General features: G+C 37.7%; 1 protein-coding gene across 8 annotated transcripts in view; it reads left to right on the top strand.

Annotated features, from left to right (window-relative positions):
- The window catches only part of APP (amyloid beta precursor protein), a 241,096-nt gene that overhangs the window by 32,690 nt on the left and 183,444 nt on the right, over window positions 1-24,962 (top strand). For all 8 annotated transcript variants that reach the window (XM_017650815.3, XM_017650814.3, XM_017650813.3 and 5 more), the window contains exon 2: window positions 18,578-18,745. In XM_017650815.3, coding sequence (XP_017506304.1) covers window positions 18,578-18,745 — 168 coding nt within the window. The remainder of the gene's footprint in view (window positions 1-18,577; window positions 18,746-24,962) is intronic.

Here is a 24,962-nt window from a genome sequence, read left to right as displayed (position 1 = left end):
GAATTTATTACAGCACTTTCACCCTGTTTAGAATTGTGATTCTCTGATGGTAAACTGTCGGAGAGGGTTTCATGAATCTTCTATTAGACATTTTGAAAGAGCTAAAATTGCCATTTAAACCTGCATGAATTAAAATATCTTAGATGGTTTAGAATACGTTGTAGACTTGATGAGTCAGATCTGCCACTCAGCTTGCAGTTTGTGGCTGGGAATGGTGACACGTAGTGTCACTAGTTTGTCTTTTAGGAATAACTTGGCAGGTAGACATCTTGCAGATAAATGAGGAAAGATTAAGACATCCTTTAAACTAGTATGTTATATCTAGTTGTATACATAGTCATGTTCTCATTAGAGCAGAAAATCCTCTCAGGATTTCTGAATAAACAGCAGACATCTTTGTGGGGAGAGCTCTCAGGAGATTTCAAGTGCTCTGTACTCTAGTTCAGTCTCTAGATGTCTTAGGAAGTTTCTCGTATTGGAATTCCTTCCTTTCTTTCTTCCTGCTAGATAAAAGCTGAGTCAGTATGGCTAGCTCTTTTTAAAACAAATTACTCCATTTTATGTATATTATTGAATTATAATCTTCATTATAACCTGCGAAGTAGGGTATTATATCCATTTTAGAGAGAAAGGAAATCTAGAATTAAAATTAAGAGATTCCCCCCCAACAGCTGGTAAATGCTAGACAGAGAATGTGACCTTTCCCTTTTGATTCGGACGGTCATACCGCACCTTCCGGTGTGGGTTTTCTCAGCGGTTGGTCCCACCCATGAGGTCCCTAGAGCTATAGACAGAGGTGGATTAGGCCAGCTTCATAGCTGCAGGTATAGGACATCAAAAAGTTTCTGTAAACAATATTTTGTAGTCCTGTCTTTTTATAGGGCTTTTGACTGATCTAACCTGTTAGCATATCCTTGTTATTCCAGTAGAGTTAGTAAATTATTCAAAGGGATTCCAGTGTTTTAGTCCTCTCTTCCTTTGCCTAAGTCATTTATTATGAAACGATTGGCTAAAATCAGAAAGTCTTCACCTGTGGAGAGAAGAGTTGCCTGTATTCTTTGGTCTTAGAACCCTAGTTACGAGTGTATGATCCTGCTTTCTGATGAACGTTGGTCAGAAGCACTTACCACTCCTTTTGTGTGTGTGTAGATTGGATAATTAACCCTGAAGACTTCTTAGGTGAATTACTGTTACTGGCCTGGAGAGTTGTTAATACAACGACATTATTTTTTATTACTATATACAAAATGATTACAGGCCAATGTGATTTGGGGGTAGCCTCCATCATAACTTCTGATATCCCAGGTACCTTTTAAAATACATACATACATATATATATATATATATTGCATCTGTGGAAGGCAAACTGTATTTTGTAGAATTTATATAGGTATCCTTCTCACTGGATGTCAGTTGGATTAATTATTTCTGTGTGTTCTGGGAGGAAATCTTTTTGGGTCAGCCAGTACTTGAGTGCCAATGTTCTTCTGAGTATTATCCTAGGAATGTACAGGGTAAATAAAGAAACATATAAATAAAATATAACTCTTGCCCTAACAAAAAACTTAGGGCAGGGTTTTCAGCCTAGGCACTGCTGACATTTGGCGCCAGCTAATTCTGAATTGCAGGGAGGCTGGGGGGCTGTCCTGGGCCTTGTGGGGTATTTGGTGACAGCCCTTGTCTCTGTCTACTAAGGGCACCACCCAAGTTGTGACAATTACCTTTCCCAAGAACCCTGAGCCTCTACCTAGAAACAATTCATGAACTCAAAAGTCAAGGTGGTTTACAATCCATGTGGGTTATCAGGCTTTCCCCACTGGAGAACTACTGCATAACTGAGCAACATGGATGAAACCAGTGCCAAGTTAAAGCAACTCTTTATACTAAAGATTGGCTGTGCTTACAAATGGAAGAATGCATGCAAATATTTGAGAATTTGCCTTCACTAGGCCAGAGTAGGTTAGTGTTAGGTGTATGCTCATGTCATTGTCATGCCTGTAAATACATCTTTAAGCAAATAGGAAAAGCTGCTTCCGTTTAGTTACTTAAAATTTTTTTTAAATATTACTTACATATTTAAAATATTACATAAAATATTACTTCAAATTATATACCATGAGCAACTGAAGTAAGGTAGAAAGCCTGAATCTTCATGTGTGTGTGTGTGTGTGTGTGTGTGTGTGTGTGTATTTACATCTGTGTAGTTCTCTTGTTTTATTTCAACAAATGTGTTTAAAAAGTTTGGTTTACGTAAATACTCCATGGTTAGATCTCTTGATAGAACCCAAATCTTCTCAGCCCAGTGCAATGCCTCTGTTCCACAAGGGCAAGATACAGAGTATTGCATGTTCTTTCTCTATTTTAGGACTTTCTTCCCCTGTAGACTGTCAGAAAGACATCCCTGTGGTTCAGGAATGGATTGCTAATGCCAAATTCCAGATTATTCTTTCCCCCGGTTTCATAGACACAATGTACATGACAGAACAGCAGCCCTGCACTGTTCCGTGAAACATCTGCTAGTTTTGAAAATTAAAATAATTTCCCATCACTCAAGGCAATGAAATGTAGATGGATTGACCTACCATATTGACCATGAGAACTCCTGGTGTGATGTGGGGCACACAGCAATAGTGACAGAATAGGATGTTTCCTAATAAGTCAGAAAAGTGGTGACTTGGTGACTATTTTCTTCCTTCTACTCCATTGGGATGAATTCAGATCCTCAGATATAGCTGAGAAGGTCCTACAAATTTGTTTCCCTCTACCACCACACTACCCCTTACAAGCCCGAGAACCTTCACCTCTACTTCCATTTTCTGCCTTCCTTGCATTGTTCTACTTCTGGTGCTTAAGCTCGTCTGTGGACCTGGCTCTGCACGTTTCCCCTTTCCCTACAACCCAGGGCCAATTTATCCATTATGCACTGTAGACACAGTGCCTTGGGTCTCTAATAAATTTAGGAGCCCATGACAATGTTGCAGTATTAATTTGTTTTAAAATCAGAAGAAGAAAGTGACTATAATAGTGAACATATACTAATGAACCCAGCCTGAATTACAGTCATCTTCACATCAGCACAACCCTAGAGTATATTTAATTGTTTTAGAGAAGAAGGGGCCCAGGAAGTACATCATGTGCCCTTGCATCCCCTTCAGACCAGATGGGGTGCTGCTTTTGCTCTCTTCAAAATGTGGCTATTGTTCCCATGGCTTAGGACACTTATTACAAATTCAGGGTCATTCACACCTTACCTGTCCTGTCTTTGACACATCTTGTCCCCACACACACCCTATGTACATTTTCTGCTCCAGTCTTTGGTCTGCCTACCCTGTGCAAACTCCATCCACTTCTTCCTCCAATCAAACCCATCAGTCCTTTATCACTTCAGCCCCTCAGCCCCTTTTATTAATGAGTGGGTCCTCCTTGTTTTTGTCTCTACCAGTGTTTCTACGTCGAAGTCAGGTATGTTTGGGTCACCCCTCTGCCCCCAGCCTTGAATGTGTTTAGTACCTGGGAAATGTTTATCTTCATATAAGGCAGCAAGCCAAAACTTCCCTGAAATTTACTAGGAATCAAGCTACTCTGAAACCTTGTCTGTTTGAAGTGGAAGGACAAGGGTTTGATAACCATCAGCATTAGCTGTTTGGCTTAGCTTCTGTATGTCTTACAGTATTTTCGGTGTATTTTTTTACATTAGGCTTCACTTTAGGTGTTAAGTTACACTGAAATCCCTGAGAATCAGTTTTATGCTGAGGGCTTTCAGTGGCAGGAATTTTTTAAATAGTTGATTGGAAGCTTTATTAAAGGATTCTGGCTGCCCACATTATTTGTGCTATTCTTGGAGTCTAGTAAGATAATCTGACTTTTTTTTTTTAATGCGGCCTGAATTGCAAAGTGGTGCTCCTCTCAGGAATGTGTTATCAGAGGCCAGAAGTTAACCCTGAAGGGTTTTGAGCCACATAGATCGTAAGCCACCTTGCTTTCTGTAACTTGTTCATTTCTAAGAAAAGCCTGAGATCTTTGAGTAAGTTGGACTGTAGCTGCTATTTGGGATTTGGTAAAGATGGGGGTGTAGGTGCTGGATTTTCTTTCCTCCACATTAGGAAATTACTCTCCTGGTCCCATAATAAAAAAATCTGACAGGTATCTAAGTTTATTCATATTGTTCCACACCTTTGTCAATAATTATATTTTCTACATTCCAGTTCACTATTTTTTTTTTCATGCCAGGCATTTCTTAATGCTTCTGTAAATATTTATTGAGTTCTTATATGTGGTGAGGAGAGAAAGAGAGAGGGGAGGGGGGCAAATAGTAAAGAGCAAGAAGGATCTCAGGTAGACAGTGAAATTCAAATGATCCCTGTCTTAGGACAGTTTGACTTAGGATTTCGAATTCGGGTTTCAACTTTGGATGCTACAAGAGTGGCTGAGGATGCTATGAGAGTAACAGCATTCCAGAAGAAACACTACTTCAGTTGGTGATCTTTTCCCAGGCCAGTGATACATGACACGGTCCTCCCTTGTGATGCTGGGCAGCGGCAGCGAGGGTAAACAACCAACACTCTTAATAACCATTCTGTTTTTCACTTTTAGCACAGTATTTAATAAATTACATGAGCTATTCAATACTTTATTATAAAATAGGCTTTATGTTAGATGATTTTTCCCAGTAGTAGCTAGTGAAAGTGTTCTGAGCACATTTAAGGTGAGCAAGGCTAAGCTATGATGTTTGGTAGGTTGGGTGTATTAAATAAATTTTTTATATATGGTATTTTCAACTTAAGGGTTTATTGGGACATAAACCTATTATAAGTCAAGGAAGATCTGTAACTTTCATCGTATTTGTATTTACATTACAAATAAAGGACTAGGAATCCTGTTCACACATTTCAAGTGTTTAGATACTGTTTTCTTTGACTCTAATAGATAAAACTTGGATGATTATTTAGAGGTGGTACCACTAACTGCATTTTGTGTAGTTTTTTTTTACCATTGTACTTTCAAATTCCCTTTACTTAGATCATGTCTGTGCCCATAAATAGACAGTTGGGTTCTATTCTCACTTAGAGATAAACTCAGATTCAGATGTTATGTCACTGAAACTATATTAGAAGTATACGTATCCCTCGAACCACATGGGTTTGAACTGCACAGATCCCTTTACAAGTGGATTTTTTTCAGCAAAAACTGTGCAGTCCAGTAAATGTATTTCTCTTCTATATGATTCTCTTAATAACATTTTCTTTTCTGTAGTTTACTATTAGAGTGTGGTATTTAATATATAAACATACAAAATATGTGTTAATCGACTATGCGCTCAGTAAAGCTTTCAGTCAATAGTTGGCTATTAGTAGTTAAGTTCTAGGAGAGAAAAAAATTACATATGAATTCTTGACTGCAGAGGGGTCAGCACCCCTAACCCCTCCATTGTTAAAAAGTCAACTGTTAGTGAAAAAATAAGACTCCCCAATATGTATTTTGGCTTCTGATCTTCTGTTGTTTTTGCAACATTTTTATGTAGCCAAATAAAATAGAAATAAAGTCTTCACTGTTACCTCCCTTCAGAATTATTTTCTCCTATATTGTCATCCCTAATAGCCGATAGAAAAAGCAATTTGAACAATTCTTATTGTGAGTCTTGGGGCTTTAGAAAGGGAAAGCTTCTTTGAGTAATGCCTTGGTGCTTTACATATGGAGGATAATCTACCTGTGCTTATCAAGCAAATAGCCTGAAACTTGATCCTTGAGTGCTCTTCACCATTATAACCCTGGAGGAAAAGACCCAATCTTGCTTACACTAAATTTGGTAATTTAACAGAATACAATTTCAGCAATGAGCAGGAATGCTGTTTGAAAGTTATTGTAGATTTTTCACATCAACTTAATATTCTCTGTGAATTTATGTTTGCAGAGTTTTTTCCTAAATCATAAGTCCTAGTAATAAGAACACAATAGTATGAGTGTTATAAGCAGATGGAAAAGGTAGATGATAAGTAAATATTAAGCACCTCTAAGAGGAACTAAACCAAAGTATATGATGTAATATCTTTTCTGCTTATAATAATAAGATACTTAATGTTCTTTACCTGAAATAGTTCTGTAAGTATTCTAAAAATTGAAAGGTAAAGTTCTAAAACCGTGAATCCTTTGATACCACAGCACATATGGTTAAGAGAACTTTTATCCCTTATAATGTGCTTACTTATCCTTCTTATTCCAACAAACGTGTAGGTGGCTTACACTCTACGTAAATGTGAAAGTGTGTGCACGTGTGTGTATGTATAAAGAGATCAAAACAGAAGTAAATGGGAAATACCTGAATTCTCTCCATTAGCTTTCACAGTAAAATCTATTCCCTCTTTGCCTTGCTGCTTTCCTGATCTCTAATGTGACTTGCCTTAAAGACATTTCAGAAGACTTTCCATAAAATTTGTTAATTATCATTCTTCCATGTATGATCTTCATACTGTTAATGGAAAATAACCCCACTAGTGACGAGGACCAGTTGGTATCATTCTATAAAACGCAAGCTCATGGGCATACATGTAAGTGCCTTAAATTTGGCACTTAAAATGGCATGCCAGCCGACTCTCAAAGTATTCTGAGCTGCTCTGCCTCAGGCTAGTAGGAAATGAGATGGAAATGACTTCAGAGAGTTTAGCAGAGATGTGTGCACCCCTCATGCCCCTGAGAGCTGCTCTGAGATCGCAGTGTGCATCAAAGGACAGTTTCATATCTTACTTTACATGGAAAATGAACATCTTTGCGAGGGCCTTCAGGCTTATTAGTATTTTCATATCATTTTAGTACCAGAAATTATAAAGAATATTGAAGGATATGGATAGTCTAGAATATACCAGGCCTAGATATGTGTACATTGCAGTCTACAACTGGAAATCCTGTTAATCATTTCTCCCCCACTTTAGTGCTAATAGTGTCTTCACCTATGTTGGTTGTGTAATGATCTGAAGTCCAAAACCTGAAGAGGCTGTAAAGGAAGATAGGGATGAACTTTTGGGCCAACAGAGGATAGAGAGGTGTACCTTTTTCCCCCTTGTTCAAGTAGTATAGGAAACTCGAAGGTGCAGATGCGTGACTGTGGCAGTACTATACATGTGTGGATCAAATGATCAACTGACTCCATTTATAAACCACTTCCTTTTCTGGGAGCTCATTTTCCATTTTTTCTCCCACCTTCAGCTTATTCAAAGACTTCTTACTCTGTTCTCTTCAGCTAATGATCCCTGGGGCTCTGTTTCTTCTGTGCTATATATACATTATGAGTAGGTCAACATTTCAGTGGATAAATGAAAAGAAATAAAGAAAAAAGTACTAACAACTAAAAAACATTTAAATTTGCACTTACTTTTCCTTAAGCATGTTGGCATAAGTCTTATTTATGGTCTAGACAGTCCATCATATTGCTATAGATTAAAGTGCTTTGATGAAAGTCCATTTCGAGCTGTATCATTAGATACTGATGAATACCATATTGCATAAAAGATAAAGTGCATCTGCCAGGTGATGAGTGAAGTATCACAAATATGCCAACATCCAAAGTCTCATTAAGAAGTATAAGGAATGAACCTAGGAATAGTCATAACAATTTAGGTTGCAAATTATGTAGGGATAGTATATTCCAAGGCAATAAAATAAATTATATCTAGAGCTCATAATTATTCCACATACTTGGCTATGTCTGTGCACTAAACCCAGGTAAAACTGAGGCTTTAACTTTAGGTTTTGCTTGCGCCACCTGGTTGAAATCTGATATGATCTCAGTGTGAAATATCAAATGATGAAAGTATTTGAGCCAGCATTCCAGAACTCCATGCATTCCCATTTCTCACCCCACCCTCTTCTCTGCACACACATTTGCCTCCTAGAGAGGGCTGGGTTAGGGCTGTGTGTGGCAAGAGCCTCACTGTTGTGATCCACGGATTTCTACAAGCACACTGCTTGGTAGATGTGATCTTAGTAGCATGAGTGTTGGGTGATGAAATTTGCATGTCTTTTGCAAAGAGAAGTGTAATTACAGTAAGATGGTGTTTTCACACAGCCACATGTGAAATGTTAGCAGGAGCATGGTCTATTTAATAGCATTAGACTATTTTTATTAACGTAGTTTCTTGTAAAAAATATACTGGGTGAAAAATATATATATTTTATTTTTAAAAAACCCATGCATTATGAAAAATTAAGCCCACAAAATCAGTCAGATTTAAAAATAGCAGCAATTCACTGCTGCCTTCTTAGAAGCTTCAATGCATGTATTTGGAACATCATCTTATTTGCTCCCACTGAGACCCTTCATTTCTTGCAGAGATCAAACTGAGAGTATGGCTTATATGCCATAGCTGAGCCATTTTCTTAGATGTGATCCCTATTTCATATAATACATGACCTTTCAAATATTTATCAGGTTCTAGATATAAAAGTGCTAGTCTATGCCAGCTGAACAAATTAATGTCTTCACCTCCCCAGAGTTTTTAAAGAAAGTGATATGTGTGCAATTAGTGAAAGACAAATTATAGTATGTTGACATGAATATAATCTATTATTGTGTTGTGAATTTTGTACTGGCTTATGTCAGACATTTAATCCATTTGTCATTCAGCACATGGAAATTATCAGTGAGGTATAGTACAACATATCTTTGATACTTAGTCATCAAAATCTCATTCGAGACACTGAAGTTTCATGGGAAATTGATTAGAGTTCAGAAAATTTACAGTCAGAAAGATTTATTTACTCAAGTTGTTCTAAACATGCTTAAAAGCTTTTCAATAATAGGGCTGAGTAATTGGTTTTTAAACTTAAGTGTACCTTAATTACAGTAAAATCAAATGGAAATTCAGTTCCTCAGTTGAACTAGTTAGTGCTCACTGTTGTTGGATTCAGAGCACTCAATAGGATAGTCATTTTCTTGGAAATTAGTGGAAGGAGCAGAGTTTTTAAGAATGCAGTAACAGAAGGGAAGAAAGGTATTTGAGGCTGGGTCCTAAGGCCCATAGGCTAACAGTAGGTAAAACAGAAAAGATTTTTGGGAGACCAGTGCTTCCGAAGCTGTGCAGGTCTGAAATCCAGGTTCTGAGCTGGGAAATGCCCAGCTATGAGGGTTTCACAAAAATTTTATTTGAGCACAAGTTCCTACTGCTTTAGGATCTTTTGAAAACTGTTAACCTCATCTAACTTCCCACCCAACTGAGCAGCCTCTTCCAAACTCTGACAGATGGTTATCCATCCATTCAGGTGGCTCATTGATGGCTTTTCATTTCATGATAATTCCTTTGCAACCTCTGTTTTTATATTTAGAGGCACTTCTTTTTCCATCAGATGTTATCATTCAGCCTTATTTTAAAGTTCTCTGATAAAATTTTGTTTGCCTTGTCAACCTTAAAAGTAAAACAGCCAGTCATTTTGCCAGCAAAATGGGTTTATTCAGAAAATAGCAGAAAATTGCAATATGGGACATGCAAGTTATGGCAAAGCATAGACAAGTCTGGAGATCAAATAAAGGAATGTTACTTTATTGACAAAATGAAGAAGTTGGGAGGTGCTCCTCTGAATGACAGAGTCCATGGGAGGAGAGAGACAGTTCAGGGCAGTGATAGCTTCTCATTGGCTGAATTGTGGTATTCTCCTACTGGCTGCGCTTGTTGCTTGGCAAGGAGAAATTCTTCCTCCTCTGGCATACAAAGTAGGCTACTTCCTTTTGGGGCCTGCAGCTGATGAGGAGTGGTAGGGAGTGAGAGCTCTCCTCTGGCCTTTCAATTCCGTATTAAATGAGGTTTCCTTTATTTATTTTCTCACCTTCCAAGGTAACCTTTCTTTAATATCATAGTGTTTATCTAAAAATGTGAACACATCATTCTGGATGTGATTTGATAGAGCAAGATTTCCCATGCTCATCTGAGGCCCTGCATTTGTAAGGCAGAAGAGTGCATTAGCTCTTTTTCCCTTCCACTTTCATTTCTTAAAACTTTTGGAACTTTTCCTTATGGAACTGTTACCCAGCTATACCTTTCCTGTCCTGTACTACTTCAAAGAATTCTTTCAAGCAAAATACAGGATCTTGTGTATACTCTAAAAATACAATTTGAAAAAGTTCCTACCTTCTGAAATAATCTTGAGCCCTATTTCTATCATTTAGTGTTTTAGTTATTCCTAGGAAATACATGCTTGTATTAGTTCTTTTGCAACAATAATGCTGTAAAGACACAACTATCCCCAGAATTCAGTAATAGCTTAAAATAATAATTATTTATTATACCTCACAGGCCTATGGGTCAGCTTGACCAGATTTATTATAAACAGTGAAACTTAAGAAATCAAATATATATATAGAGAGAGAATATCTCTTGTACCTAACAAAAAGGAATAACAATTTAAATTGCTGTGTGGCATTATATGCTAAATGCTAATCTGCCTTAGCTGTTAGAGCTAGTGAAAGTCGTACTGGAAAATTGTTTGTTACTACCAAATTTCTTTACAGTAAATGCCATTCAAACCGGTATCTGTGAGGAGCCCAGTTTCCAAGTTCTCCAGCTTTTTTGCAACATGACTTAAACGCATTAACTCTAGAATGAGATTTTAGCAATGCATTATTCTTTGAAATTTAACTCTGATTGCTACCAGTAAACTGTCTGTGTGTTTGCGACTACCACCACTTCCACTGCATACAGTACAGGTAGCTGTATAGTAGGTATACATACAGAGATATATATGTATGTAGGTATGTGCTGCTATTGAAAAATTAGAAAGTACAGATTAAGGTAACAGGTGATGAATATGCATTAACAGTTGGATTGTGTGGGGGTCTGGGCCCCTCCTTTGCAGATTCAATTGGCTGCTTCTGATTCAGGAGAAAGTTTTGTATTTACATTTAAGGGAAGATTCCTTAAAGAGAAAGCTATCAAAGATTACCAGATGTTAACATCTGGCAATTTAAATTTAAGACATGCAAATTAAACATTTAAACTGGATTTGCTTCTCTTTTTACTTGTTCTATAAATATGTTTAAAAGTAACAGAACAACAAATAGTACTACTGTAGGGGAAAAAGGTATTTGAAAATAATATTCAATATTAAAAAATAAAAAATCTTGGGGACTAGTAGCAGGAATGCCAATTGGCTTATAAAGAAAACCAAGCATGAGCCTTGAAGTAACAGCCCTGATTAGACTAATAGGCAGGTTTTGAGCCTTTCTGATTATGTAAGTAGATGTGACAGTGACTTATCTTGATTCTTCTGAGAGTCAAAAGAGATAATGAAAGAAGAGTCCTAAACATATACTATAATTTTTGCTCTTAACCCTTTTCCTATCTCCATGTTCACAAGTCAAGGCTGCTGAGGTGTAACAAAATTGAGATTGAGTCAAAATAGTACAAAGGTGAAACTGTATGTTTCTGAATGGCTGCTACATGAAACATACCAGTAGAACTTAACAAAGGCAGAATTAAAGAAACAAATGATGTCAAAATGATACTGAAAAGAATTTAACTCACTAATGCAAGAGCACATTAGACACAGTTATACATAGTATAATATATATGATATATATGTATATGTGTCTGTATATATGTACATGCATGTAGTTTAAATATAGAACATTGTTTAGGACTAGAGCATTAATTGGAGCAAAAGCTATTTCTAAGGCAAATAGTTGGTTGCTATCTATGAGGCTCAATTTTTTTTAATTCCAGATTTTTTTTTTTAAATATCGATATACAATCTTATACTGGTTTTAAGTATATGACACAGTGGTTCAACAGTTACCATATTATTAAACCTTCACCCCCCACTAATGCAGTTACTCTCTGTCAACATAGGAAGATGTTAGAGAATTTTTGGCTGTATTCTCCATGCTGTACTATCATCCCTGTGACCAACTTAAAAATTTCCCATTTATATTGGTTCTAGGCAGTAGGCATCACCCTTGGGCCTTCCTAAAATTCATGGTTTAAAAGTTGGTGATTAATTTTGTGGATGTTTCTGTTGAGAGAACTCTTGATTTTTGCCTGGCCACTGGCAGCAAGACTTACTGGCCCTGTTATGGGATGGAAGGAGTTGGGGGTCAACTTTAGAATATCTATCTTTCAAGCATAAAGAAAAGCTTGATATTGTTAAATGACAAAACTGAATTTAGTAACAAGTTGGATGCCCCTTCTTCCAAGGAAAACAATCCCTTTTGAATTGAAAGGCATTCTTCCTGGGATTTTGGGCAAGAAAAAGTTTTGAAGAGGCAGTACAAACAGCCTGATTGGCTAAAAGGTGGGAGAGTTCCTATTTAAAGCCAGCAGGTCCTGTAGTTCCAGGTGAGCTAGCTACCACCAAGTTGGAGGGTTCTGACTGGTATATGTTAGGCTTGCTTGCGAGTTATTTACTTCAGTGCAGGCTGATTTGGGTTTAGATTTGTGATGTGAGCCTAGCCACCGGGGCACCCTCCTTTGTGGGTCCCAGTATAAGAATGAATTTTGTCACTATCCGCAAAGACCATGTCTTCACCATGGAGTGATAGCTTGTCATCTGAAGCCCCAAGGTCAATAGTGCTTCACGAAGAATGTAAACTTTCAAGGAATTAAATATGTGGATTAGTTCTCTGAAAGGAATCTTTTCTCTCTTCACCACTTACGTGCCAAATCATTTTTAGCCTGAAACTTGAACTCCGAAATAACTGTTCAGCCAATAATGGATGTGATGAACATTACCTCTCCATGCAGGTAATTTGAACCTGTGTACAGTTTCAGTAATCACATTCCATTTCTCTGAATGCTTTGACTAGCTTTTCCATTCTTTCTCTCCACAAATAAATACGTGCATATGCAGGGGCAAAACCTTGGAAAATTGCAAATTTCCATTTTAATTTGAGATTCAGCCTGGTCACATCAGCAAAACCCTTAGCTGAGTAGGTCCAACCACTATTTCTGTCTTTTCGTAATTATGTGGCCTTGGGCAAATACTTACCAGGGCTTTTTCCTTCTCCTTAGACTTGGGACGGATGATATCACAGATTCTTCCACTTCTGTGATTCTTAATTTTAACATCAGTTCTCTGTCAAAGATAAAATGGGCTACTGCAGATGTTTGGGTTCTGCTTAGGATTTTTTTGGCATTTAAAGGAAAATACTACAGAGAGTCCTTTCCTTTGAATAATGAAGGTTTGTTTATGTTAAGCATTAATGTACTTAATTCACTCTCTAATCTTCTAGATTGTGACTATAGAGAACAGTTAATTATATTGAAAATGGAAAATCTGAATGTCTTGGAAGTAAATTTTAAAGCATTTTTGTAGGGGATAATTGAATTATGCCCAGTTAATGGAAAACTACTTATGTGAGGAAGCCACAGATGTGATAGAAATAGTATCAATGTGTGCTTTTAAAAAGATATTTACTGAACAAGAATCTGACCTTGAGAAATTGTGAATTAAGTAGTGAGGCCAGCTATACAGAGCAGTGAGAAGACTGTTCAAATGAGGAAACCAGATGGTTTTCATTAGCTAAGAACTTTAAAATTACATAAATCTACCGATGCAACTAAGCTATGGATCTGTGCCCTCTCCTTGCCAAGCAAGACTTCAGCCAATGAAACAGAGAGTTCCTTGTTCTCTTTCCCTTTCAGTTGGGGCTGTGGGGGAGGAGAGGGGTTGCTGTCAAGCCTGCTGTATAAAGAATTTTGATCTCCTTGATGATAATAAAAAGAGAGACTTTTGGGGGAAAGGGAACACCCTGTTCAACAGACACCAGCCAAACTTGTTTGAGAGTCTGGTTTTGCACTTGTAAATTGCCTCATTTCTAGGTGTTGGTTTCTAGGTTTGCCTCTGCAGATTGGCTCAGAATAGAGGTATGCATTTCTATTTGTTTATTTTAACTTCGCCTTAAGCCCTTTTAAAGCCATTTTGTGGCTAATTTACTTTGAAAAGTCTATTTTCACTTTGATATTCTATTTATATATTAAGACCCTAAAATATTTTTCTGGTAGCAAAGGATTGTTTTTAACACATTTGCATCATTTTTAGGTCTAATAGTTAGGTCTTGTGGCTCAGAGCATTCTGGAAATAGCCAATTGCTTTGAGGCAGTGTGTGGATGCTCCATTGTTTTAGCCAGTTACTGTGTTCATTGTCGCTGAACAGTTTTCCCATGGGAAAGCATCTCTGGTCTTATGACATCAGTGGAAAGTCATTCAGTTTACAAGCATTATTTTCATCTTCAGCCTCTTCAGAAATGCATGGACCAAGAATGGCCAGTTAAACCAGGGTTCCAATCTCTTAGGTGTTGTCTTGGATTTCTGCAAAGGCACCTTAAGTTACCTTAGATAGTGTTAAGATGAAAACTAAGTAAAATGTAGTCTTTAAATGGTTATATTTCTCATCTTCTGAAGCTTTTGTATTTCTTTTCTATTAAGAAGAGAAATTTTTTTAAAAAGTCAAAAAAATTACCTTTACGATGGCTTTGACAAAGTATGCATTTTTACTGGCAGCAAAGAACTTACTCTAGGACTCAAAAGATTTCAGTTTTAAGACTTTCCGTATTAATAGGTCCCAAATGTATGTATAATTAATAGGTCCTGTGTATATATGATTTAATAAGCCATTTCTTTGAGTCTTCATTCAGAAAAAGGGATTTCATTAAACTTGTTGGTCCCTTGTAATGTCAAACATATAGGCAGCCATATTTATAACTTCTAGTATAATTTGCCCTACTGATTGAGGAATCAAAATTTGAGCAATTAAACAATCTCTATTCTAAGAAAATGGGACATGTTAATGATCATGATTCTCCATACAAGTTTTTTAAAGTTAACATTAGGTCTCTGGTGGAAAATCTAAAAGGAAATGAAGCATATTTTTTCAGGTCTTAACTCCCATTGTTAAAAGGAAGAGATCCTGAGGCAGTCAAGGATGTTTTCCAGTAATATGATAGGACCATAATTAATTCATTTGAAGAGATGTGAGAAAGATTGCCACCATTTGGTAGTCAGCATATACAAACATACAAACAGATGGTTTCAAAAACTAAAGTCAAGAAGAATGGAAGAAATAAAAAGGTAGGAACAAATGAAGAAGCATTTATTTGATGTGTTCGTCAGGTAGGGTGACCAGTTGCCAGGGTCCTTGCTGGTTTTAGTACTAAAAGCCTCACATCTAGAGAACCCCTTAGTCCCAGGCAAAGTGGGATGGTTATGCATCCTTTTGTCTGGGCAAGGACTTGGCTTCATTTACTGCTCTGTCCCCAAAACTACCTCACAGCCCACCAGGTGTTACATACACAAATTTACTGAATGAAGAAAGAAGTGTTTGTTGCTGTCCTTTATTGTTGTTATATTATATTGGAGTTTCCTCTACAGCCAGGAGCTGAAAGAATGAGGTCATGAAGACCTTTTAAAGGAGGTAAAAGAGAAGCAATGGCCTAATCTTCAGGGAATTTAGGCTGTGGAAATGAAGGATTGTGAGTTGGTAATGGGATAATCAGAGAAGTAAGGACACCAAGTTCACTGCAACAGAAGCCAAGGGAAAAGACTTCCAAGGAAGAATCCCTATATGGCAAAGAGGTTGAAAGGTGACAGGTACTGAAGCAAAAACCTTTTTGGTTCCTCAAGATGTCTTATGTAACCTTTGAGAAAGCACTTTTAAGTCGAGTGGTGGGAATGTAGATGAGATTATAGGGGCCTTTAGATGCAGGTGAGAAGGTGGTAACATGAATGTTTAAATCACCCCTAATATAATTTGTTGGAAGAAATGCAAAGAAAATTCTGGTGCAGAGATAGGCACACCTGGCCTACTGCCTGTTTTGTAAATAAAATTCAGTAGTAAATCAGCCACACCCGTTTTGCATACTGTCTGAGGCTCTTTGCATTTCAGTAACCAGTTGAGTAGTCACAGCAGAAACTGTATGGCTCTCAAAACCTAAAGTATCTACCATCTGGCCTTGTACAGAAAAAAAATTTGCTGACCCACTGCTCTAGAAGATAAAAGAATGGAAGGAAATACTTTCGATTGTTTGCTTTTTTTTCAGTAGAGAAGATCAAAAGCTATTTCTGGATATACTATGGAGCTGGGGAAAAAGAGGAGCATATTAGGTGTCTATTGCTGTGTCAGATTACCTCAAACTCAGTAATTTAAAACAAACATTTATTATTTCAGTGTCTGTGGGTCAGGAATTTGGGAGTGTCTTCTGGGTGGTTCTGGCTCCAGGTCTGGAAGCTTCAGTCGTGCCAGCCAGGGCTGCAGTCATAGGCAGGCTTGATGAGTCATATGCAAACTCACCCACTGCTGTCCAAAGGAGGCCTTGGTTTCTCCTCATGTGGGCCGCTTCATAAGACTGGCTCCAAGTGTCAGCATGGCAGCTGTCCCCCCATCTCAAGAGATCCCAGAGACCAAGGAAAAGGTTGTGGTACCCTTTAGGACCTTGCCTAGGAAGTCACATACCATCATTTCTGCTGTATTCTGTCTGCTGCACAGACAAACCCTGATACATTATGGGATGAGATAATGGGGGTGCCTTTTGGAAGCTAGCTACCGAGGGGAGAGAAAGTGGCACTTTTAAATATTCCTTGAGGGAAAGACGTGGAATGAAAGGCATGTGTACTGACAAGGAGTTAGAAATTGGACTGAAAAGGTTATGGTGAATCTCAGGCACCGAGGTAAAGAGACAAAATTATTACCAAGTGTGGTAAAGGATCACTAGTCTCAGTTTGGTTAGGAGTAAGGTACCAAGAAATGAAACTCTGGGACAGGAATGAGCAAGCAGAATAAAGTACCATGGGAAATACAATGGTGATTCGGTTACAGGGTTGTAAATTCCTTGAGGGCAAGGCCTGTGCTTTATAAATAAATACATACATTTTATATACTTTATAGATACTAAAAATATACTTCTATCCTCCACAGCATCTGATAATAGGGCCTTATCTATAGATACCTAATTATTATTTTACTTTCTTGCAATGTTATTTTACTACTGATTTCAGTAAGATTAACAAAATCTAAGTTCTGCATTTTTGTGTCTGTTGGAGAATGAGCCTCTCAGTTTTTGGCTTGGATATTGGGGAGTGGAGGGGTCCCAGCTCTTCCTGCTGACAGTCTGATATGTGGCCTCAGCTGCTGCTTGTTACATCCGACAACAAAGAGGAAGAGTTCTTAAATATACCTTACAAAGTAGAAGTAGAAATGCAGGCAATGTCACCTGAAACAGGGATTTAAGAGATTTTGCTGGGAGCTTTTGAACTCTGGGCTATGATGGGTCTCAGCTGGGTTTAGTGCAAGACTTTTTTTTTAAGTACATAAATCTTCTATTATAGGTGGACAGAATATATATGAAAATGACTAGAATGGACAGATGTTTGGTCTATTTTTACATCTTTGTGGGAAGAAATGTCAGGAAGCTATTTCTTAACTGAAGTCTCTCAGTGTAATTTTAGTATTTAGCCCCCCTCTCCTGTGAACAATTTTTAGAAATGATACAAGATATAGAAACAGCCAGTTCTTGACTGCATGCATGGTTTCTGTTGGAAGTTAACCCTTCTTGTAATGGACTGTACACATTTCCTCAGCAGCTGGATTTAACAAGGGAGGGATTACTCTGTTTAATGTGTCTTTTGATTCCTTGATTTCAAATAACACTTTTACTCCTGTGAATTTATTTTTCAACTCTTGGTGATGTTTTTCTTTCTGAGATATTAGAACTTATTAAGTGAGGTGGTACTGATATTTCAGGACTTCTCTTTTCCCTTTTAAAAAATATAGAGAGGTAATTTCAGTGGGCAGAAGGGTCTGGAAATGCAGGATACCTTTTCACAGTTATTTGGTGACATGGTGTATTGCCTAGAGTGGTAAAACCTGTTGAGGCTAATTGCACAGCAGGCACTCTGCTGGGCTCTGAATGTGTTCTTGTTCCCTTCTTCAGTGTGGCTGGGGGGATGGGACACCAGCACCCTTCATGTATCTTCACTGCTGAGAGAATGGTAACCAGAGAATATTCGGGGGTAAATCTCTGCAGTGGCCAACATATTCAGTCACATTTGTGCATGTCAGCTCTACAGTAATTTTTCTGTTCAAAAAATCATGATGTAGTCCCTTGCTAACTAACAATGCACACTAACACCGTGCCCTCCTGACTTGGGAGGTAACACAGGCACATAGCCTTACTCCCAGACCTGGTCATCATACAGGGACTTGGCATTAATCTTTGTGAGTCAGTTGGAGGTTATGAGAATCTGGTTTCTTCCAGAGCGATTATATTTGTTTCAGAACAACATCTTACTGTCAGAACCTTTCAGTAGGCACTGCAAATCTGCCATGGGGACATGCATAAACTTTTCAATGAATAAATTCCCAGTATTGTGGATTTCTTCATTTCAATGTAAAGAAAGAAAAAGGCAGTGTGTTATAGGTGGTTGAAGTGTGTGTAGCATACATAATACTTAACCCAAAGGAATGCTGAAGGCAGGGTAATTTGTAACTGAGAATCAGAACTGAACTATTTTGGCTATTGTTGCCACAATCTATGTTGTGCTTTCCAGCCCCTCCCCCAACTTCTGCTGGGTTTCTGTAACTAACCTAGGCTTATTTTTGTAGGTGCCGACTGACGGCAATGCTGGCCTGCTTGCAGAACCTCAGGTCGCCATGTTCTGTGGCAAACTGAACATGCACATGAATGTGCAGAATGGGAAGTGGGAGTCGGATCCGCTGGGGACCAAAACCTGCATTGGCACCAAGGAGGGCATCCTGCAGTACTGCCAAGAAGTAAGTTCCCTCTGGTGACCAAAAGTTATATTGGATCACATGAGTTAATTTCTTAAAATTTAACTTCTTAAGTATTTGTATTTAATCTCTTGCACTGAAAATCTGGGTTCTTAATGGTTTACAACACCATTAGTATATTGACTTTCTTCATCCTACAATATCCATAAATGCTTTTAAAAATTATGATACCATATTACATATGACTGAGTAAAGTTTAAGACATCTTGGCACTTCCTTTCATTTGTAGACTATATCCCACTACAGCTGTACAGTCAAGGTATTGTGTTTAAAAGTCATGAGAATTAGTTCTCTCCATTTATGTTACCAATTTGATGTATTTTCATTCATCTGTATTCAGTCTCAGTTGTTCCCTCCTTACCAGTTTTACTTTTTGAAAATTAAAACATTTACATTGTTAAAACATTGAAACTGAAAAGTTTCACTCAGAAATCTCACTTGCCACCTATCCTTGGTGATGAGCATTTTCATTGTTACTGATTTATTCTTCTTGCAAAAGAGAATATACTTGACCTTTGAACACTGGAGAGATTAGAAGTGTACCAACCTTCCACACACTCAAAAATGCCATACACAATAACAACTTTGGAATCACCCAAAACTTTACTATTAGCCTACTGCTTAACACCTTACCATTAGCATCATCAGTTAACATATATTTTGTTCTATGTATTATCATTACTGTGTTCTTAGAATAAAGTAAGCTAGAGAAAAGAAAATGTTTTTTCAAATTGTCATAAATCTCCAAAAATTTTTCCAATATATTTATTGGAAGGAATCCGCTTATAAGTGGACCTGTGCAATTCAAACCTGTGTTGTTCAGGTGTCAATTGTGTATGTTTTTCCTTATCTTATGAAAAAGGTAGCTTACAGTAAGCACTTTGCTTTTTTAGCTTAACTTTTATATCCTGGAAATCATGCCCTTGCTATTCATAGAGATCTTCATCTTTTGTGTAATTATTTCTAGTTTACTTGCTATTATTATGTAACATATTTATTTCTTCCTTATTAGTTCAGTTTAAATGACTGGAATACAGGCTATTTTATCTCACACTTCTAGGCAGTTGTCTGTTTTAGGATATGTGGCTATTTGTGCTTTAAGATGAAATTCCAACTCAAATAGTCTAATTTCAGACCCAAACTTTAACCATCATATATAGAATGAAACATAGTCTTTCAGGTTAGTTCTTCCTTTTTAAAGAAATTTTACACTGTTAAAGCAATCACTGGTGATACGAATTCACAAAATGGTTAAGAGAAGCCTGGGTTGCTGAAGGGCCTTCTCCCAAAGATTAGCAATTTCCCTCTCTTTTAACAGTTATAATAGTCTACTTCTACAATCATATTAGACCTGCTTCTTACAAAATACCTTGCTCCAGTGCCATTTAATTAAAGAATTTTAGGCAATTCATTTCATGCATGTTGCAAAATAAACTGGGCCTCTGAATTTAACTTAATGTACTCAGTGCCTGGCAGGTAGTTAATTTAATTAGTATATTAAACAATGTATTAAAAGATACAGGTTCTGCCACAATGAGGTAACTGTTCTTACTTAAAAAAAAAGGAACATTTAAAGGAAATAGTCTTGGCAAATTGGCAAAGCAAAATTCCTAAGCCTCCATGTAAACAATGGATAAAACCTGGCAACATTTTGTTGTAATCTTCTGTGACCTAGAAAGTTTTCTTTAGCCTTTTTGGATTCAAAATGAGTATTTAATGCATTATATATTTATAGTAATATATATTTTATATATGTTTATATTTACTTGTATGTGTAGTTTATATCCATATTTTACATGTTTTTTACATATATATACATACATGATTTTTTGATACATATGTTTATGTATTTATATATGTATTTATATATGCTTACGAATGCATGTGATTTGTGATTTTTTTTGTAATAATCTAAGGACAAAACCTCTTAAGAGTTGTGTTTTGAGAGGCAAAAAAGCCATTATCACAATATATTATGTGTCCATTAATTTTTATCTAGAAGTAATATGAACCATAATGTCAAAAGATAATTATTTAAGTAGAAATCACTAATATTTAAGTCCTTTATATTTCTTTTTAAAAATGTTTATTAAGTAGTGATTGATGATAAATTCACTTCTCAGATATGACATTTCTGAAATAGACGTTTTGGAATCAATATAAACAGTCTACTGAAGAGTTCCTCTAGTTATGTAGATAAGTTATGAGTTCAGTAAATTGGAACTCTGTGCATGCTCTTAGGTTTTTGACCCATTTCACTTTTCTGGATATGCATGCAGATTATGCATTCTGAATATTAAATAAGATTTTTTATAAAGAAAGGCTAGAACTCAAATTTGTTAATAACAGTCATTCTGTTGAATGGCTATTTTCATGCATGTATCATAGTTTGCATCTGCATTTCTCCCCCATTCATTTGTTTTTACGTTTGTACGATGAATAATCAGATGTTTTTACACTTGCATGATGTTTTTACATTTGTATGATGACCTTATAAAAATTACTTTTCATGACCCTGAGAACAGCTTTATTCCCACACCTGGGTGGTTCCACTTACGGTTTTAGTCTGTTGTTTGTCCAGGGGTTGAGCCACAGAGTGGTTCCTCCAGTCCCAGACTTTGCCGTATCATCAGTGGCCATGAAGTGGGTGGAGGGAAGTTAGGGCCTGTGTTGTGGGCTGAATGTGTTCTCCTTGGTTCTGGTCCCTGCCATAGCAAAGAATTGAAAGGCAGAGACACAATAGCGAAGGACAGTGAAAGTTTTAATTGAATTCACTCCAACGGAGGAGTAGGCCAGAGTCAAGGTAGATAAAGGCCCTGAACTTTCAGGGGAGGGTCTATTTATCGTGTCCTGAGAGGTGCCTACTTGATTGGCAGGGTGAGGTCATTTGATTGACAGTTCTAGTTACACACCCATCGGTGTGCACATCTTTTCCCAAAATGCACACAGAAAAGTTGAGCCTAGGGGTGCAATTATATTTTAATGAGATTATGGTGAGGGGTCGTTTGGGTGGTTCTTAGTTTTGTTTGATTGTGTTGGCATCTGGTTGGGACTGGTTTGGCCTGGTCCCTATAGGCAAGGAAATTATCTCCCTGCAAAGCCTTTATTGTCTTCAGGTGGGACCCCCCCTTACTGGATTTTTCCTTGAACCTTCTCTTCCCCTTCCCTGGTTGCTCATGTCTATCTTTCTACCTAACACCATGGTGGTTTCTCTTTTGCATTCCTGGTATTATTTGCCTCTCTCTTCTCACCCCCCAGAGGGTCTTCTGGGGGTAATACACACAGGCCCAGAGTCTTAAGGTGAATTAGACAAACATTAGACCAGAGAAGTAAGAAATAGCTACTACATAGGCCTTGTGAGCCATTTTAATGAATTTGGTCTTTATAACAACAGGAAGTCATTGAAGGTGTTTTTTCTTGTTTTTTAAGAGAAGGGAAAGGATTGTGGATTTGTATTTCAGAAAATCACTCTCTTTGCTTTGTCAGTCTGACCCCATATCTAGCTTCTCAGCTTCCTCAGGTCCTCGCCTGCTGGAGCTCGTCTCCTGTGCTGTCCGGTACTGTGGCCACTAGCCGCATGCGGCTGTTGAGCACTTGCAGCGTGGCTGGTCCAAACTAATAATGTGCAAGTGTGTTTCATAAATACCGTATTTCAAAGATTTACATGAAAAAAGTGTAAGATTGACATTAATAATTCTATATTGATTTCATTTGAAATATGTTGTATATACTATTTTAAGCATCATGTATATGTTACTGAATTGTAAATATGCATGTTGTTAAATGAATTTAACTTATTTTTACTTTTTATTGTGGGTACTATGGAACTTGAAAGTACATAGACGTTATATGTCATTCTATTATATTTCCATTGAAGATTGTTGCTGTTGCCTGTACCCCTTGCCATCATGACTGGACTATATAAGGGTCTTAGATCCCGTTATCTGGCAAGTGGGAGAGGGATGCAGAAGTGAGGGGTACCCCCAGACTTTCCACCAGAATTTTACTGGTGGTTGGGAGGCAGGGAGGAAGTCTTGGTTGGGACCTTTTTAATACATCTTTCATTCAAAATGTTTTAGTACTAGATGATAATATGTATACTTTTTTAGAGCCCAGTAGTTCCCTCTTCCTCCCTCAAACATCTGTCTCTGGGTATTAAAGATGCAATGATGAGTAGAACATAGAACCTGTTCTTAAAGGGGGATTTAAGGGGAGAAAAAGGCTCGTAAAATTTCAGCAAGATAAAAACTGGCGATGATGACACATGGCAGCAATGCTGCCGATGCTAATACCAACTTGTATTGAGCACCAACGAAGTGCTAAGCTAGGTTGCCAACTGCTTGCTCTCATTTTTCCCCTCGTGCCTCTGGGGAGGAATCCTGAGAAAGAACCTTGTTGAATTGCAACATTTAAGAACAAAGGGAAAGGGTGTCCTCAGTGGAGGAGGATCAGTGGCCTGAAACCTGGGATCAGAACTAGGAGGTGTATGTACTGGAAGTTAAGCCAAGTTAATTTCTAAAGGAGGGAAATGAGAGCGTAACTGTGATGCAGATGCAAGGTGGTAGAGGGATAGTGTTTGACAAGGCAGAATCATGACTCTTACAAAATCAAACACACATCAACAATTTTATTCAATTTATTCATTAACAAGGTAACCTGGGAGATGTTAAAACTTGAATTACAGAGATTTAAATTATTTTCCTAACACTTCAATTACGTGGCTATGAACAGGAATTTTCTGAACCGCATTGCATGGGACAGGAAACACCTGTGTTGCTGTCATGCTTGTACATTATCTACCCTTACCAGGTTGTAAAATAGCATAGTCAACAGCAAGTCACTCAGAAGAACACACCCTGCAGAATCAGATAATCTTTTTCCCTACCATCCTCCCCAGGCTCTAGAAGACAATATCTGTATTTCACAACTAATACCCTCAATATTTTTAGCCCATTTCTAAATCATGGGTATTATTTTATAACAAAACGTTCTATTAACATAGCAAGTAAAAAGGTCACGGTTGATCTTTGAGATAGCAATTTCAATGGAATAGCATGGGAAGAAGTCAAATTGCAGTAGGTTACAGGAGTAACTGGAATGGGATGATGAAGACATCAGTGGACTCTTTGAAGAAAGAGCTTGAGGGCAATTCAAGGAAAAGGGACAGGCTTTGGTTTTTGTGGTTTCTTTGTTCATTAAAGGGAAGAAACTTAAGCTAAGAGAAGCCTAAACTAAACTGGGAAGAATAGATGGTCATAAAAAAATGAGGCTCAGGTATCCTTAGGAACCAGGGAGGAATTAGATCCAGTGGATTAGTGATTGGCTGGGTCTTGGAAAAGAGTGGGAAGGATGAGGAAATAGAGTGGGTTAATTAGGCGGTTTCTGTTGGCAGGTGACAACTTGGGGTTGTCTTTGAGAATTTTTTAAAAAGACATCCAGAAACTGGGTCCTCAATATTGTCACTGACAGGACTGTCTGGAATTTCTCTCCTGGGGTCTCCTTGTTTTCTGCTTATGCTTTCTCCTGTGTGTTCACCTCGCTTCCTCCTCCTAAGATGGACTTCCTCCAGGAGGCCGCAGAAGATGGCAACCAGGAGCTCTACGAGTACGTTGTCCCAACTTGGTTCTGCCAGTGTGTACTAGATTCCAAGGAGGCATTCTGGTTGGCCTAACTTTTTGGTCACGTATCCACCTTTGGACCGGTCACCTTGTCCAAAAGGACTCAGTCCAGGCACTGGCCTGCCTTGGCCATGAGGGAATATGTGGCCTGTTTGACAGCCACACTGGCGCCACATGGCATGGGGCGAGGAGCTTTTGCTAGAAATGGAATGAAGGGTGGCATGGGACTGAAACAGAATAATGACCACAGCCCAGCACAGTAGGCTTGAAAGCACACCATGAATTTGAAGAGTCCTGGAGGCTGGACAGTGAGTAGCTGTGGAATTCATAGTGCCTTTGACTTTCAGCATCTTTTGGGAAAGAATAGAGTGGTTAGATGTTCACTCAGAACTTTTAAGCAGTGTTTGATTATTTTCTCTTATATGGTTTATCCTGAACTTTATATAACATTCCTTACTGATATTTTAGGGTCTTTCTGCCACTTCCCACTTTGTAGATATTCTGATATTTTTCTTTAATAATTAGAAAAAAATGAATAGTTTTCTTTTGTAGGATTGAATTTTTTGCATGGTTAGAAAATG

The sequence above is a fragment of the Manis javanica genome, chromosome 3, assembly GCF_040802235.1.
Source record: "Manis javanica isolate MJ-LG chromosome 3, MJ_LKY, whole genome shotgun sequence".
NCBI classification, from domain to species: Eukaryota; Metazoa; Chordata; class Mammalia; order Pholidota; family Manidae; genus Manis; species Manis javanica.
The sequence above is the reverse complement of the archived record's forward strand: the minus strand, read 5'-3'. Positions and strand labels throughout refer to the sequence as shown.